Below are 17,989 nucleotides of genomic sequence, written 5' to 3' on the forward strand. Positions count from 1 at the left end.
TTTTGCGGCCAATACAGCGTCAATTGGTCTTGGAAATGACATATACAAGTCCTGCACAGTGGTCAGAGGGATTTTAAGCCATTCTTCTTGCAGGATAGTGGCCAGGTCACTACGTGATGCTGGTGGAGGAAAACGTTTCCTGACTCGCTTCTCCAAAACACCCCAAAGTGGCTCAATAATATTTAGATCTGGTGACTGTGCAGGCCATGGGAGATGTTCAACTTCACTTTCATGTTCATCAAACCAATCTTTCACCAGTCTTGCTGTGTGTATTGGTGCATTGTCATCCTGATACACGGCACCGCCATTGGATGCACATGGTCCTCCAGAATGGTTCGGTAGTCCTTGGCAGTGACGCGCCCATCTAGCACAAGTATTGGGCCAAGGGAATGCCATGATATGGCAGCTCAAACCATCACTGATCCACCCCCATGCTTCACTCTGGGCATGCAACAGTCTGGGTGGTACGCTTCTTTGGGGCTTCTCCACACCGTAACTCTCCCGGATGTGGGGAAAACAGTAAAGGTGGACTCATCAGAGAACAATACATGTTTCACATTGTCCACAGCCCAAGATTTGCGCTCCTTGCACCATTGAAACCGACGTTTGGCATTGGCACGAGTGACCAAAGGTTTGGCTATAGCAGCCCGGCCGTGTATATTGACCCTGTGGAGCTCCCGACGGACAGTTCTGGTGGAAACAGGAGAGTTGAGGTGCACATTTAATTCTGCCGTGATTTGGGCAGCCGTGGTTTTATGTTTTTTGGATACAATCCGGGTTAGCACCCGAACATCCCTTTCAGACAGCTTCCTCTTGCGTCCACAGTTAATCCTGTTGGATGTGGTTTGTCCTTCTTGGTGGTATGCTGACATTACACTGGATACCGTGGCTCTTGATACATCACAAAGACTTGCTGTCTTGGTCACAGATGCGCCAGCAAGACGTGCACCAACAATTTGTCCTCTTTTGAACTCTGGTATGTCACCCATACTGTTGTGTGCATTGCAATATTTTGAGCAAAACTGTGCCCTTACCCTGCTAATTGAACCTTCACACTCTGCTCTTACTGGTGCAATGTGCAATTAATGAAGATTGGCCACCAGACTGGTCCAATTTAGCCATGAAACCTCCCACACTAAAATGACAGGTGTTTCAGTTATTTTGTCCAACCCCTGTATGTTCAGACATGATAAAAGATTTTTTATCTTAAATGATTAATGACAGGCAGTTACAGGCAGTCCATTGACACCGCACTACTTTAATCATTTGAAGCCAGTCCATGAACTGTATTTTCACGTGTTCTCACCATTCCAGTCCTCAGAGCTTATGCCAACTACACATGTTCATGTCCTTGTCCACTTAAGGAGAAATAAACATTAAAAGGAAGATACTTCCCATACTGCCTCACTGAGCACCACTTCATTACCTTTCTGTTGATCTCAGCAATAGATAAATGCAGGGCACACTTATGTTCTGAATTGGTTTTTGAGATCAGCCATACAGCATAAACAAAGATGAAACTGTTGGCTGGCTGTGCTGTGTGCAAAAGCAGAACATGGTACAAGAATCAGCAGCTGTGTTTGGCCCAATTTAGAAACCCCTGCTACAGCGTTTTCTCCTGTGTTAATCACAACTGAGCACCTGAAAGGGTTTTTTTTACCTTAGACAAGTGGTTACCTGTATTATCTCAGCTGAATAATACAGGAATTATGCTAAGGGTTCTGGTTTATTGTCATTAATCCTAATACAAAACAAGAATTGAAAGCTGGATGATTAAAGACAGAATTTACTGCTTACACCTGAGTCCCAACAGTTATTGAATTTCACCAAATAAACAGCAGCATTACATGTGTGTTACAGCTTAATTTTAAACTGTTTATTGTTGGGTCTCGGTTAATAAGCGTAATAATATTAATCTATATTTCATTCAGTGTAGATAATGGTACAAGGTCATTATAAGGGTGTGTAGCTAATGCATCAGACTGTTGAATGCCTTACAAACCTTTCATGTAGCTAATGTAAAGCTGCACTTACTTTTCTGGTTTAAGGTCACGGTAGATAATGCCCAGGCTATGAAGATGATCCAGAGCTAAAGCCAGCTCAGCCAGATAGAACTTCACATCCTCTTCAGTAAACATCACCTGTTGGAAATATAATAGGCAGATAGACTGCTAAATGATATCATTCTAATCATTCTCTTGTCTGTCATCAGTAGACACCGCACTATTCTCCTCTTAGCATTGACTCAGATCGCAATAATACTGAAGCACCTACACTCATACCAGTACAACACACTACCAGGGTCTGTGTGGCCTATTTTGATTATTATTTAAGGGAAGTCTGTGTGGCCCAAGGTCTGTGTGGCCCCCATTTATTGATATTCACTGAGTGTGTGTGGCTCTGGGTCTGTGTGGCCCTCATTTCACTATATTTTCTTTTAGTTTGTCATGTTCTTAATTTTTTATCTCTCGTTTTAATTTCATGTTCTCATAACTGTAACTAAATGTTTGCAAGAAGTCTTTCTGAGGTTCTATGGGGGTCACTTTTGATTAATAAATGGGATGGAGGTAGTTGACAAAGTATACAGAACAACAGATATGCTACAGTCAGTAACTGTATACCCAAAGTTCATCCATATGTTAGTGTAGCTTATAAAAAAAATGAATGAGTGTATGTTCCAGATAGATATACCTAATAAACTGCTCAGTAAGTGCATGCTACTGTTTATAAGACTATAAATCTATTACGTCAGCCCCATTACTTTTCACCCCTTCTTATTAAAATATCTTCAACGTGCTACATATCTAATTTTACCACCGCGAAGTTGTTTGGCCTCTGAACAGGACACTTCAGTAGACAGACAGTATCATGCAGAGAGCTGAGAATTGATTCAGGCAGGGGTGCAGCAGCTGCTGCTAGCAGATTACGGATGCCAGCACCAGTGATAATTAATTCTCATCTCCTGTCCTGAAGCTTACCTCTGCTCACAGAATCATGATTAAAATCAGGTTCCATGCATGGTGTTATAGAGAGTTGTTCAATTCAGTCTCTTTTAAATCCATTACAGATGAGTGGATCAATGCTAAAGGGAAATGCAGCTCACAGGAGCGGTGCTAGAGGTGACTTTTTACTGAGTAGCTTAAGTATAATGGGTTATCCATGAAGTCTAATGCATTAAAAATCTAGCCACCTTGTTTGTTTACTAGGATTTTAAGGTCATGTTTTACACTTTGGTTACATTCATTACAGGACAGCTAATTACAATTTACACAAGATTCATCAGTTTAAGTCTATGTCCAACACCATCACAGGTAATTTTGCATATCCAATTCATCTAACTTGCATATGTTTGGAATGTGGGAGGAAACCAGAGCTCCTGGATTCAAACCCATGACCTTCCTGCTGTGAGGCAACAGTGCTATCAGCTGAGCCACTGATCCACAACCTATCTGCCATGCTCTCAGGTATAAAATCAATGTATGTGGTCTGGCCCTCTACTTTCAGCATTCTATAATATAGCAGAGGGCAGTGATGCTTACTGTATATAGTCTGAGTATCTTAATATAGAATCGAGTTTGCAATGTGTGATAATGAACTCATATGCCCATACGTCCAAGTGGAATTATTTAGCTAAGGACAGCAATGTTGGTACGTGAAAGAGCTGAAAGCTTAACATAGGCAATCAAAGCTAATTGGAAGTTTTTTCAAATAATTCTTGCCATACAAGATCTGCAAAGCACAGGAAATCATGCCAGGTACTCTTCAAGCCAAAAGAAACAAATGAATAATTCTTTGGAACATTTTGCTTTCAAAATATGAACACTCAAATTAGAGATGAAAATTAGAAGCTTACTCCATTAAACTGAATCTTGCCAGCAGCCTACCAGACCTGTTCTAATTTAAGAAATGAACAGTGCATGTATGTTTGACAAAGGCATTCTAATCAGCCATAACATTAAAACCACCTCCTTGTTTCTACACTCATTGACCATTTTATCAGCTCCACTAAAAGCTCATCATGCTTTTTTAGCCTGCTTTCACCCTGTTCTTTAATGGTCAGGACCCCCACAGGACCCCCACAGAGCAGGTATTATTTGGGTGGTGGATGATTCTCAGCACTGCAGTGACAATGACATGGTGGTGGTGTGTTCGTGTGTGTTGTGCTGGTATGAGTGGATCAGACACAGCAGCACTGCTGGAGTTTTTAAATACCGTGTCCACTCACTGTCCACTCTATTAGACACTCCTACCTAGTTGGTCCACCTTGTAGATGTAAAGTCAGAGACGTGTTCACAGGACGCTGCTTACAGGACGCTGTTGGCTGGATATTTTTGGTTGGTGGACTATTCTCAGTCCAGCAGGGACAGTGAGGTGTTTAAAAACTCCATCAGCGCTGCTTTGTCTGATCCACTCATACCAGCACCACACACACCAACACACCACAACCATGTCAGTGTCACTGCAGTGCTGAGAATGATCCACCACCTAAATAATACCTACTCTGTGGTGGTCCTGACCATTGAAGAACAGCATGAAAGGAGACTAATGCCAAGTTCACACTACACGACTTTCCAAGTCGTCAGGTCGCTGTACAGTTCACACTACACGACTGAATCTCTTGCACCCGGGAGTCTTTCAGTCGGTGTATATTTCACACTACACGACTGATCGGCGATAGGGGGTTTCACACTACACGATCCATCACCAACTGGAATCGCAGGTGAGCTTCTCTGGTCTCCTTTTCTTCTTCTTTTAAACAAAAACACACGTGAGAAGTGACGAGGGTTTTAATGACACCACGTCCAAAAATGCACGTCAACAAGTAGCGAGTGATCAAAGTGTTTGTGGTCTGATGTGCAGCGTAAAATCAAAGAGGAAAAATAAAAGAATCTGAGTGGATTTGGCAACACAAACAGTATATGGCTTGTTCTGCAGTAAAGTGGATGTTAATTAATAATTTTGTAATGCAGCGTGGGTGTTATGTTTTGTAGAGGACGATCAAATCAGAAATACTACGTGTGTGTGCCGGTGTATCCTGATATAAACTATATCCTCTTCTGCATTTCCCCTCACACCGTATCCTGTGTTCTCATTGGCTGTTCGACATGTCACTCATTCCCAGTTGCCCATCTGAGATCAGATATCTGATGCCTAGTTCACACTACACGATTTTTGCCCTGATTTTCGCTCGGCGACTGATCGGCGATTGATTTTCCGGGTCGGGAGCAACTCAGCGTTCACTCGGCGATCAAAACTCGGCTCTCAGTCGCTAAGTGTGAACTATCCAACAACTCGACCCGACCGGCTCACCGACCGCTCGGCGACCGGATCGAGTTTTCTACGTGCTAGAAAACTCAATCCGGTCGCGAGCCGGTTGGGTCGAGTTGTTGGATAGTTCACACATAGCGACTGATAGCCCAAAGCTCTACCCACTAGGCTACCACTGTAACTGGTTTTATTTCAAATATACTGAAACTAGGGCTGTCGAAGTTAACGCGATAACGCATTAACGCGATTTCAATTTAACGCGATTAAAAATAAGTGCCGTTAACGCAAATTCTAGTTAATGTTGAGACTTGACTGGTAGAACTACAACACTCGGTTACATTATGTTAACATTATGTTAAAACAAACGTTTTAATGTCGGACTTGCCATTGTTTTTCATTTGCGGTTTGTTAACATAATGTAACCGAGCGTTGTAGTGATGCACTTATAAAGAAATAAATACACGCTATATTCACAAGTTGTCGGGAGCAGAACACTTTTATTAACTTATTCTGTTAAGGTACCAAATACCGGAAAGCTGAGTCAAGCACGTTAGTCCATGCACTATGGAAGCCCCAAAGGGTCAAAACACACTCACTTCGTGTAGAAACGGCCATCAAACCATTGTCACAATACAACCACAGAAAAGTCTGTTACAATAACTACGCCTTATCCCACCTAAAGCACCGCTGATCTACAATGTTTGCTGATGGAGAAATTCTAACCTACAATCTGACATTTACTGCCTAGTATGTGAGTGAATAAAACTCCCTTACAGTTTTCTCTTGTCCCAGCAGTTTTTAACATCAGTACATTTAGCATAAAATGTGTTCACCATTTTAATTGTAACATTTCACATAAAAATCCTTGTTTTCTATAACATTTACACAGATTTTTTTTTTAATGCGATTAATCGCGATTAACTATATGAAATTCTGAGATTAATCGCGCTAAAAATTTTTTATCGTTTGACAGCCCTAACTAAAACACATTTATATTCAGAATATTATAAAAAAAAAAGAACAACATATTAAGTTATTGATATGTCAAAAATGCAAATTAAAAAAAATGATAAGGCAGATGTATTAAGTTACCATAAATATCAAACCTATATGGACAGTAATGAGCCCACCTGCCATATAGCATGAGGATGCAGATGACTGACTGTGACTTTACAAGGCAGTCTCTGCGCCTCATTTAGCGTCAATTTCCTCCAGGAGGAGGTAGGTTTATTTAAATCACTGTGTCATTGCCAGAAGGAGGTAGAAGTAGACAAAAGTAGACAGAAGTAGCATACTGAACAAAAGAAAAATGGCAGATATGTGGGTACATCATGGCTTGGGCACCTGCACCTTTAACTGGTCATTTACAAAAAAAAAAAAATAATAATATCTACAAACTGGCTCAATGACTGAAACATGCAAAGTCAAACATATAATCACTTTAATGACGGTATATACATGTAAGTTTTTTCTAATGTCACCCATTCCTGACCATTTGTAACCAATAATTACTAGTCTAGTCTTTAACTGTTAAGCCACCACTGCAAGATTTTCTTTCACCCATGTACAGTGTACAGATACTCAGCATTGGATCTGCACAATTAATTAACTCAAGGTAAGAATAGCAACACTATTCATGTTCTAAACCCCTTAACATTGTGTTTTCAAATGATTTGCAGCTCCTATCACCAGGGAAACAAGTTCTTCTTATCAGTCTTGATCTGTGTACATTGTTAATAATAATAATAATAATAATAAGTTCAACTTATATAGCGCCTTTCACCAAGCTCAAGGTCGCTGTACAGTATAAAAAGTGAAAACAAACGACAACACGCAAAACAAAACAAAAACAATTCAACAGTGTGTAAGGATAGGTTAGAGATATAAGTTCAAGAAGTAGAATGAAAATGTTGTGAGAAGAGATGAGTTTTTAGAGACACCTTGAAAGCAGAAAGAGAAGAAATAGAGCGAAGAGTCGAGGGCAGAGAGTTCCAGAGTGTTGGGGCGGCAACGCTGAAGGACCTGCCACCCATAGTGGACATCCTAAATCTAGGAACAGAGAGCTGATTTTTGTCTGATGACCTTAGTCTGCGTGATGGTGTGTGGCGTGTGAGGAGTTTAGTAAAATAGGCGGGAGCGAGACCATGAAGTGCTTTAAAAGTCATGACCAGAATTTTATATTTAATGCGCATGGAAATTGGCAGCCAATGTAGTTCTTCCAAAACAGGGGTGATGTGGTCAAACTTTCGGGTAAATGTCAGGACCCGAGCAGCTGCATTTTGTATGGTTTGCAGGGGACGGAGGGTTTTGGCGGGAAGTCCGTGCAATAAGGAATTGCAGTAGTCCAAACGGCTGGTGACAAAAGCGTGTATCAGTGTTTCCGCCACCTCAAATGAAAGATATGGACGGAGACGAGTAATATTGCGAAGCTGAAGGAAGGCTGATTTGGATAGTGATTTCACATGAGGACCGAATGAAAGCAGAGGGTCAAACAGAACACCAAGATTGCGTACACAGCTGGAAGGTGTGATGGAAACATTCCCAATGAGGAGGGGAGAGTTTGTGAAAGAGGAAAGTGAAGTTTTAGTGCCCACGTAAAGAAGCTCAGTCTTAAGGGGATTAAGCAGCAAGAAATTTGAATGCAGCCAGGATTGAAGTTCCTGGATACACAAGGTGAGCGAGGCGGGAGGAAAAGAGATGGATGGTTTGAAGGCAAGGTAGAGTTGGGTATCGTCTGCGTAGCAGTGAAAGTTAAGACCATGTCTGCGTATGATGGAACCAAGTGGAATGATATAAATAATGAAAAGAAGAGGCCCCAGTACAGAGCCTTGCGGTACCCCTTGTTTCACCAAAGCAGTGTCGGAAACATGATTACCCAAGCGAATGAAAAAATGCCTGTCAGATAGATAGGATTTGAACCAGGAGAGTACAATGCCAGAAATCCCAATATCAGACAGACGAGACAGAAGGATGTTGTGGTTAACCGTATCGAAGGCAGCAGAGAGATCTAGAAGAAGAAGAGACGAGACAAAACCAGAGTCCGAGGAACGTATTAGATCGTTCAGCACATAGAGTAGAGCAGTCTCAGAACTGTGTTGGGAACGAAAACCTGACTGGAAAGTTTCAAACAGATTATTTGTGCTCATAAAGTCAAGAAACTGAGAAGCTACGACTTTTTCGAGAACCTTAGAAAGGAATGGAGGATTCGAGATTGGTCTGAAGTTGTTTAACACAGATCTGTCCAGACCCGGTTTCTTTAGGATGGGAGTGACAGCGGCAGTTTTAAGATCAGAAGGGACAGAACCAGAAGAGAGTGAGAGATTGACAAGATGACAGATAGGAGCAGCTAAGAGCGAGTCACAGGATTTCAGAAGATAAGTAGGAGCGGGGTCAAGAAATGAGGTAGTGGGCTTTGAAGCGGCCAAGATCTTTAAAATAGCAGAAGAATCGACAGCAGTGAAAGATGACAGAGAACTAGGAGAAGAGAGTGAAGGAACAGTAAACGGAGTTTGATTTGTAGAATTTGATAAAGTCTTATAAATAGTAGAGACCTTATCCTCAAAAAATGTCAAAAAAGAATTACAAAGCTCCCGTGAAGCGGGAGAAGAGTCAGATGGGGGATGCAGTAGCCTCTTGACAGTAGAAAATAAGTGAGAGGGGTCTTGTCCTGCTATCTTAAATTTATCAGTAAGGTAAGTAGTTCGAGCAGCATTAAGTGCCGCTTTATATTTGTCTAGGTGAGCAGAAAAAGCAATGGAATGCACGGATGACCTGGTTTTCCTGTATAGACGCTCTAACCGTCTACCAGTAGTTTTTAATACACGTAGTTCCGGGGAGAACCAGGGAGAGGAGTGGGACCGTGGAACATACCTGGTTTTCACCGGAGCTAGGACCTCAATGGCAGATGCGATCGATTGATGGTAAAGTGAGACAGCCTCCACCAGTAAGCATACAGAAGTAATACTGGTAAAGTTTGAGTGTTCCAGAGTAGCCATGAGGGATTGAGGACTGATAGCAGAATAATTTCGATAGGAAATTAATGTCTTCAGAGAGGATTTGGTAATAGGAAGAGAGAGACAGAAAGTAATAAAAAGATGGTCAGAGACACCAGTAATATGACCAGACACATTACTGACAACATTGCCAGTTGCACATATGAGATCTAAAATGTGGCCTTGTTTATGTGTTGGAAAAGTTACATACTGCTGGAGATCAAAACAATTCAACAGTGACAAAAAGTCTGCAGCGGGGGAAGAGTTAACGTCGAGATGTATGTTAAAGTCACCCAACAGGACTATGGAAGTAGTTCACAATAAGTGTTCTTTGTAATCATTAGGTATCACTGATCCCAACAACTCGCTCATGTACTGGCACAAGTGCAACCCACTCCAACTGTTCATGATGGTTAAAGGTATCTAATTAAAAGAAGTTACTTAATAATACTTTTAAGATCAAATTCACTGTAGTCTGTAGTGACATTTAAGACAGAGGAATATGGTTAAAGATATGATTTTAGTATTTTGTTCTTCTAACTTTAACATCTAACTCAAATACATTGGAAGAAAAATCATAAAACAAAATAATTTTATCAACCCTCTTCTTTCACCCCCCTTTTCTCCCTATCTAGTCATTGCCAAATCTGTACCCCAATTCTTCTGCCACTTGCACCCGACGCTGGTTAAGGACAGCCACAGTCAAGTGCCAATCCCCCCTTCTACATACAGTGCCTTGCAAAAGTATTTGCCCCCCTTGAACTTTTCAACCTTTTGCCACATTTCAGGCTTCAAACATAACGATATGAAATTGTAATTTTTTGTGAAGAATCAACAACAAGTGGGACACAATCGTAAAGAGGAACGAAATTTATTGGATATTTTAAACTTTTTTTAGAAATAAAAAACTGAAAAGTGGGGCGTGCAATATTATTCGGCCCCCTTGCGTTAATACTTTGTAGCGCCACCTTTTGCTGCGATTACAGCTGCAAGTCGCTTGGGGTATGTCTCTATCAGTTTTGCACATCGAGAGACAGAAATTTTTGCCCATTCTTCCTTGCAAAACAGCTCGAGCTCTGTGAGGTTGGATGGAGAGCGTTTGTGAACAGCAGTTTTCAGCTCTTTCCACAGATTCTCGATGGGATTCAGGTCTGGACTTTGACTTGGCCATTCTAACACCTGGATACGTTTATTTGTGAACCATTCCATTGTAGATTTTGCTTTATGTTTTGGATCATTGTCTTGTTGGAAGATAAATCTCCGTCCCAGTCTCAGGTCTTTTGCAGACTGCAACAGGTTTTCTTCCAGAATGGTCCTGTATTTGGCTCCATCCATCTTCCCATCAATTTTAACCATCTTCCCTGTCCCTGCTGAAGAAAAGCAGGCCCAAACCATGATGCTGCCACCACCATGTTTGACAGTGGGGATGGTGTGTTCAGGGTGATGAGCTGTGTTGCTTTTACGCCAAACATAACGTTTTGCATTGTGGCCAAAAAGTTCGATTTTGGTTTCATCTGACCAGAGCACCTTCTTCCACATGTTTGGTGTGTCTCCCAGGTGACTTTTTATGGATATCTTTGAGAAATGGCTTTCTTCTTGCCACTCTTCCATAAAGGCCAGATTTGTGCAGTGTACGACTGATTGTGTCCTATGGACAGAGTCTCCCACCTCAGCTGTAGATCTCTGCAGTTCATTCAGAGTGATCATGGGCCTCTTGGCTGCATCTCTGATCAGTCTTCTCCTTGTTTGAGCTGAAAGTTTAGAGGGATGGCCGGGTCTTGGTAGATTTGCAGTGGTCTGATACTCCTTCCATTTCAATATGATCGCTTGCACAGTGCTCCTTGAGATGTTTAAAGCTTGGGAAATCTTTTTGTATCCAAATCCGGCTTTAAACTTCTCCACAACAGTATCTCGGACCTGCCTGGTGTGTTCCTTGGTCTTCATGATGCTCTCTGCGCTTTAAACAGAACTCTGAGACTATCACAGAGCAGGTGCATTTATACGGAGACTTGATTACACACAGGTGGATTCTATTTATCACCATCAGTCATTTAGGTCAACATTGGATCATTCAGAGATCCTCACTGAACTTCTGGAGTGAGTTTGCTGCACTGAAAGTAAAGGGGCCGAATAATATTGCACGCCCCACTTTTTAGATTTTATTTCTAAAAAAAGTTTAAAATATCCAATAAATTTCGTTCCACTTCACGATTGTGTCCCACTTGTTGTTGATTCTTTACAAAAAATTACAATTTCATATCGTTATGTTTGAAGCCTGAAATGTGGCAAAAGGTTGAAAAGTTCAAGGGGGCCGAATACTTTTGCAAGGCACTGTATGTGAAGTTGCTGGCTACTTCTTTACACCAGCCAGCAGTGGATTCTCACAAAAACCTTATGCGATTCCTCAACTACTTGTGCAATTCCTCAAGCAGTGGCAATGAGAGGAAACACTTTCAAACACCTCTTTATCAGACACAGCCAACTGTGTCTTGTGTGTCTGACCACACTATAATGTTTAAACTATTTTAAGCCAGTGAGTCAAATTCCTCTAAAAACAATGCAGGAAAAACACAGACCTAGGCCAAACCTATTGTTGTGATTACATCCCTTCGCTTAATCATACTTCATGATTGTATGAATGCATTCAAGGTCCCTGTGTTCTCTAAACAACAAACTGGATAAAATTTAGCAGTTTTAAACTACTGTAAATATTAGCAATTTCCAGGAAACCACTTCACAGAGAACTGTGCATCAATCATACCATGGTGTCACTTTCATGCTAACTCACTTTTTTTATATACAAGGTCTGGTAAACATTCGCTCTGTTTTAATAAATATTATTGACACTGCATTTTGCAATGCCAACACACAAATCTATGATTGTTGCTGAGATTAATACTCACTTATATGCTCATTAATCATTAATGTATATTTTCACACAATCTCCCTAGTTAGCTAAATGACAGGGTGCTCTCAACCCAGAATAGTGTTTTCGTATTGAATCCAGCAGAGTAGACAAATTAAAGAGTCTATTAAAGAGAATTATAGTTAAGCACTATGGTGCTAATTACACTGTGAAAGCTAAATTGATCTGAGACAGATGCCAAAAATGTTTTAATTATCAAGCATTGTCTGAATGAATCTTCATTAGGGAAAGAATCTTCATACATGGTGTTGATATGGATGGCAGATGGATATTGTACACCCTACTAAATGATCTGACTGGTAATTAATTGCAGTCAGAAAATTTTAAACTTCTTAGTCTATGCACTTTGGGACAGGAGTTGTCATATTAGAGACCATAAACATCACAAACTTGTGCTTGTAGCCTAATTAGCAAACATGTGGGAATAATATTAAAGACTGAGGCTCCCCAGTCTTCCATCACAGCTTACAACTGGCTAGAATGTTTTTGTCTAGGTTTCGTCTCTAGAACCTGAATTGGTTACCCAAATTTCAGTGCTAAAAGTCTGCATAGCCTATTTCCCACATGTATAAAAGATTGTGTTTTTATCCTTAACAGAACAAGAACAATTCAAGAATGGCTTGTGCTTATGTTTGTGATGTGTACCATGCTTGAAACCCTCGCTCTAAATCGACACATACAGCAAAAGCTATTCGACTGAAATGTGCAGAGAAGGTAGTCCAGCCCAAATGTTAAAAGAACTACATATTGCTGCTGAGGTGCATGACAAACATTAATCCTTAGCATGCTGCGGATGGCGTTATGCTGCCTACCCTTCACAGAGGACTACATTCTGACTGTGGTCCAAGCCACAGGCATCATTAATAATCCTGCCAAACCAACAGTCTGTGCAGAGAACAGTGACACACCAGTCTTTGCCGAGCTTGTCACTTCACTGTCAGTAAACCTTGTGCTGACTTTGCTGACCCTGCATCATCTGGGTTTGTCCGCCCCCGAGCTGGCCTAGCTGAACAACCGTTGTTTTCTTGTATTAACAAGCCACCTGTGTTCAGGTTACCTGGCACTTACACTGGCCTTACCAACCACCTGGTAAGCACCTTTCCAAATCCTTCAAATTTAAAAAGTGTTTAGATAACTTACGAGATATGCAAACAGCTTTGTTGATGCCCATTTGAAGCCTTGGGCTGGTAACAGAACAATTACCTGCCTCTGCAGACTCTCTAATGACTTTGTTTTGAGGGTGCACCCAAAGCCCCTGCATTTTCCATACCAACACCATTAACACTAATCTCCACAGACCCTCTGTTGGACAACCCCACCATGCCTTTCTTTTACCCTAAAGCCAAACCCAGTGTCATTCTAAAGCGCAGCCTGGACCAAATGAGTCTGTTTTCATTCAAGCTGTGAAGTCCCCACCCCTGTTTAGCTAGTTGGTTGTTTTCTTATTGTGTTTACCTGACCAGTCATTTGTACTTGCGTCTGTTTGTTTTTTGTCAAGTCTTGTCTGTGCTAAGGTTTGTTAAAAAGCCTCAGTAACTTAAACTTTAGTTAACATTAACTTAATATGGCATGCAAAAACTGCCCTAGAAAAACTCACCTCTTTAGAGAGTCGGGTGAAGAGATCACCACCTCGTAAGAAGTCAAGAATGAGATATAGTTTTCCCTCTGTCTGAAATGCTGTAGGCAAAAAGAAACAAAAATACAGCATTCCTTTTTGCAACATAGTCACATTTACACAGCAATCCTAGTGGCTACATGTGAGCTATTCATCAGCATTACTCATAACTAATAGTGTGTTTGGGTGTGATGGTAAAATAATCTTTTACAAAGGCAGATTTCTCAGCACAGTGGCAAAATGAAAACCCTAAACTTGATTATATGCTGGGGTTCTCAACCCTTTTTGGCCGATAACCGGATCTTAACAGTCTAAAATGTTTGTGGCCCTAACGTAACCCCCATTTCTTTCTCAGGGCCATTTTTCATAGAATATTCTATCAAGGAAAACTTAATAAATAACCCAAGCTAAATAAAAGATGGCATGCTAAAACATTTGAGAAAACTAATGCTAATTAAAAAAAATAATAAGAAGAACATGTTGGTCCCAACCCAAAGGTTAAGACCCCCCACTTATATTACATTGCTTACCATAGTGAAGTTTGACTATGAAAGGATGATTCACTTCAGCAAGGATGTCCCTCTCCATTTTGGATCGCACCCTGTCCCGCACTTGTATGGAAAAAGGAGAAAAAGAGCAATAAAGAAGACAGATTCTACACCAACCCATAACCCATAATGCTAAGCAATTGTGTCTGAATGACACAACAAACATTTCCATGTGCTAAACACAGGGTACAAAGCAGAACAAGGTAACAGTCCATTGCAGGGCAATGTACACTCACAGAGCACGTTTACACTCTCTGAGAGGTATATTTATCTAGTATGTACATTCACTTATTATTTTTTTATTCCTCACCTACCATTTTTAATTAAAATGGACCCCTTTAGGACCACCACTAAACAGGTGCCCTTCAAGATGTACGTACAAAAAATGAGTGCCAAAATGGTGTGGGTTCTTAATATAGGACTAGTAAGTATAAATTAAAGTGCTGAAGTAATTTCCAACAACACTGCTGCACCTTATACACTCATATCATGTAAAGTCTTTGAGTGAGTTCTGGACACTGCGAGTGCAGCCACCACAGATTCCCATCATATCCAGCAGGAATAGAGCTGACTTTGAAAAAGTAATGAAGCTAACCCCCTTGCTACCTGGAGTGAAGCTTTGCTACTCTTTGCTACACTATTGCTGCATCTCGAATGCACTTTTTTCAAAAACAGAGGCTTTGGCATCATCGGTGGTGTATTTTTGGTGTAAGGCAGTGTGCACTTTACGACAGTGTATATCTGCCTTAACACATTCATCTATGCACTCATCCTGCTTCAGCAGAGCAGCCCACACTAATGCTTTACACAGCTTTACTGGCTATTAGCTGTGAAAGTGGGTGGCAAATTTGCCAAACAGTCTCTTTTCTGCCAATATAAGGTAGCTATCTTTCAAACAGGCTGCCAAAACCTTCAAACACATTACAAAGCAAGCAATATCTTTTCAAATGTTAAGTATACAAAACATTTTACAAAAGTGTTGAGTTGCCCGAGCCCCAATAAGCCGGTAATTGGGCTGGAAGGATTGCATTTGCCATTTTTTGGTCAAAGTGTCTATAGCCAGAGAGCAGAACCAATTGTGTCTTCATGATATCACAGCAACAAATATCTATAGTATCAGAGGGAGTCAACAACAACAACAATAACATATTCACTTTAAAATATAACAAAAAAAGTGATCTGATCTATTTAGCACACTGCTAACTGACCAATAGGAGAAAATTCTGCTTTGTTTTCTAGAGGAACCAAACTATCTGGTTTCTTTTACAAACAGAAGACATGCATGATGTGCAGTTAGTTGTTGCTAGTTTGCATAAAAGAGTGTAAAATGAGTGCTGTTCTTTACTATGTGGTGTTGGAATCAGTGGTGGTGGTAATCACCACTTATGATAAGAACCAGGACTCAGCCACAGCTGAAAATAAGTTAAAAAGACTTCAGAATGTAACCATGGTTACATGAAGCAAATGGGCTATTTCATACAGGAAATAAGACTAAAAAGGCATTCTTTTTGGAAATCTCATTAGAAATTCAATTTGTTTTTTGATAAAGCATTAATTAGCATATATTATAACACGTCAGGACCAGAAACTCATAGTACTTTGTTAAGCATTCTAATCGACTGCATGTGTGGTCAGTGGGTGTGTTACGAGACTGAACTATAAATAACACCACAGGCAACCACATTTCATTGAGTGGGGGTGGAAGCAGAACATGAATTCTACAATAACTACTTATAATGTTAATTCTCTTGTCATTTTACTAGGTTTTGTGTTTTCTCTCTTCTAAAATGGATTCATTTAAATCTGAAAACGATTCTTTTAATATTATTGATAATTGGAGACTACAAGCAGGCAGGGTGGGTGCCGGGCAGCTCCTGGGTCTTGAAAACCCATGTTTAAACCTTACAATATTCATTGTCTGCAAGGATGCCTTTGGGGGTTCTTTCTAATACACCGATCAGCCATAACATTGAATCCACCTCCTTGTTTCTACACTCACTGTCCATTTTATCAGCTCCGCTTACCATATAGAAGCATTTTGTAGTTCTACAATTACTGACTTTAATCCATCTGTTACTCTGCATACCTTTTTAACCTGCTTTCACCCCATTCTTCAATGGTCAGGACCCCCACAGGACCACCACAGAGTAGGTATTATTTAGGTGGTGGATGATTCTCAGCACTGCAGAGACAATGACATGGTGGTGGTGTGTTAGTGTGTGTTGTGCTGGTATGTGTGGATCAGACACAGCAGTGCTGATGGAGTTTTTAAATACCGTGTCCACTCACTGTCCACTCTATTAGACACTCCTACCTAGTTGGTCCACCTTGTAGATGTAAAGTCAGAGACAATTTTTGGTTGGTGGACTATTCTCAGTCCAGCACAGACAGTGAGGTGTTTGGATAAAACACAGCAGTGCTGATGGAGTTTTTAAACACCTCCCTGCCACTGCTGGACTGAGAATAGTCCACCAACCAAAAATATATCCAGCCAACAGCACCCCGTGGGCAGCGTCCTGTGACCCCTGATGAAGGTCTAGAAGATGACTAACTCAAACAGCAGCAATAGATGAGCGATCGTCTCTGACTTTACGTCTACAAGGTGGTCCAACTAGGTAGGAGTGTCTAATAGAGTGGACAGTGAGTGGACATGGTATTTAAAAACACCAGCAGCGCTGCTGTGTCTGATCCACTCATACCAGCACAACACACACTAACACACCACCACCATGTCAGTGTCACTGCAATGTTGAGAATGACCCACCACCTAAATAATACCTGCTCTATGGTGGTCCTGTGGGGGTCCTGACCATTGAGGAACAGCATGAAAGGGGGCTCACAAAGCATGCAGAGTAACAGATGGACTACAGTCAGTAATTGTAGAACTAAAGTGCTTCTATATGGTCAGTGGAGCTGAAAAAAATGGACAGTAAGTGTAGAAACAAGGAAGTGGTTTTAAAGTTATGACTGATCAGTGTATACTCTCATTTTTCTTACACTATCTAAAAACAAAGAAAGTAATTCACATTTTGTATATATGAACCTTTTTCCCACAAAATTTGCAACCTGACCAGCATGCCTAAACTTTTGCATACAACCATACTGTAGATAGATGTAAAGCAGTGTTTGGTCTTTCAGAGAACTTGTATATCCAGGGTGTATTTTTGCCTTTAGCCCAGTGTCTGTGTGGTTCCAGGACCAACTGTGACCATGTACAAACAAAATGTTAAGAAATGCATTCTCAACAAAGTAATTGCAGCCATTATGCAAACTGTGCATTAAGTAATTACTTTAAATTAATTTAAACATGTTGAAATAATGAAACAATGTTGCACACTCAGATTTTTGGCCAAAGCAGGGGTGGTCCAGAGACATTTCACTTGCTTGCAGAAAAATCTGTACTGTACTCAGATCTGCTTGGGAATTTTATTAGCTCCTGCTAGCAGATTTAAAAAGAGGATCTTGAATAGCACCAGCACACCAGCAGTGCTCAAGTCATGCGCAAACATGTGCTACAAATATTGCCAAGTACATATTTTGAAGCAGGAGAGTCTGATACACACCCACGGTAAAGAAATATTACGTATACATGTACTGGGGATTATTTTCTCCAAACGAATTTTAGTAATTATTGTAATTA

The 17,989-nt window shown here is 40.8% G+C and overlaps 1 protein-coding gene across 2 annotated transcripts in view; it reads right to left on the reverse strand.

The window, feature by feature from the left end:
- Window positions 1–17,989, reverse strand: part of rps6ka2 (ribosomal protein S6 kinase, polypeptide 2) — a 53,841-nt gene that overhangs the window by 23,543 nt on the left and 12,309 nt on the right. For both annotated transcript variants that reach the window (XM_062995037.1, XM_062995038.1), the window contains 3 exons: window positions 14,332–14,412; window positions 13,784–13,863; window positions 2,035–2,141 (listed from right to left, as the gene is read on the reverse strand). In XM_062995037.1, the coding sequence (XP_062851107.1) occupies window positions 2,035–2,141; window positions 13,784–13,863; window positions 14,332–14,412 (268 nt within the window). The remainder of the gene's footprint in view (window positions 1–2,034; window positions 2,142–13,783; window positions 13,864–14,331; window positions 14,413–17,989) is intronic.

The sequence above is a fragment of the Trichomycterus rosablanca genome, chromosome 5, assembly GCF_030014385.1.
Source record: "Trichomycterus rosablanca isolate fTriRos1 chromosome 5, fTriRos1.hap1, whole genome shotgun sequence".
In the NCBI taxonomy this organism is placed as follows: Eukaryota; Metazoa; Chordata; class Actinopteri; order Siluriformes; family Trichomycteridae; genus Trichomycterus; species Trichomycterus rosablanca.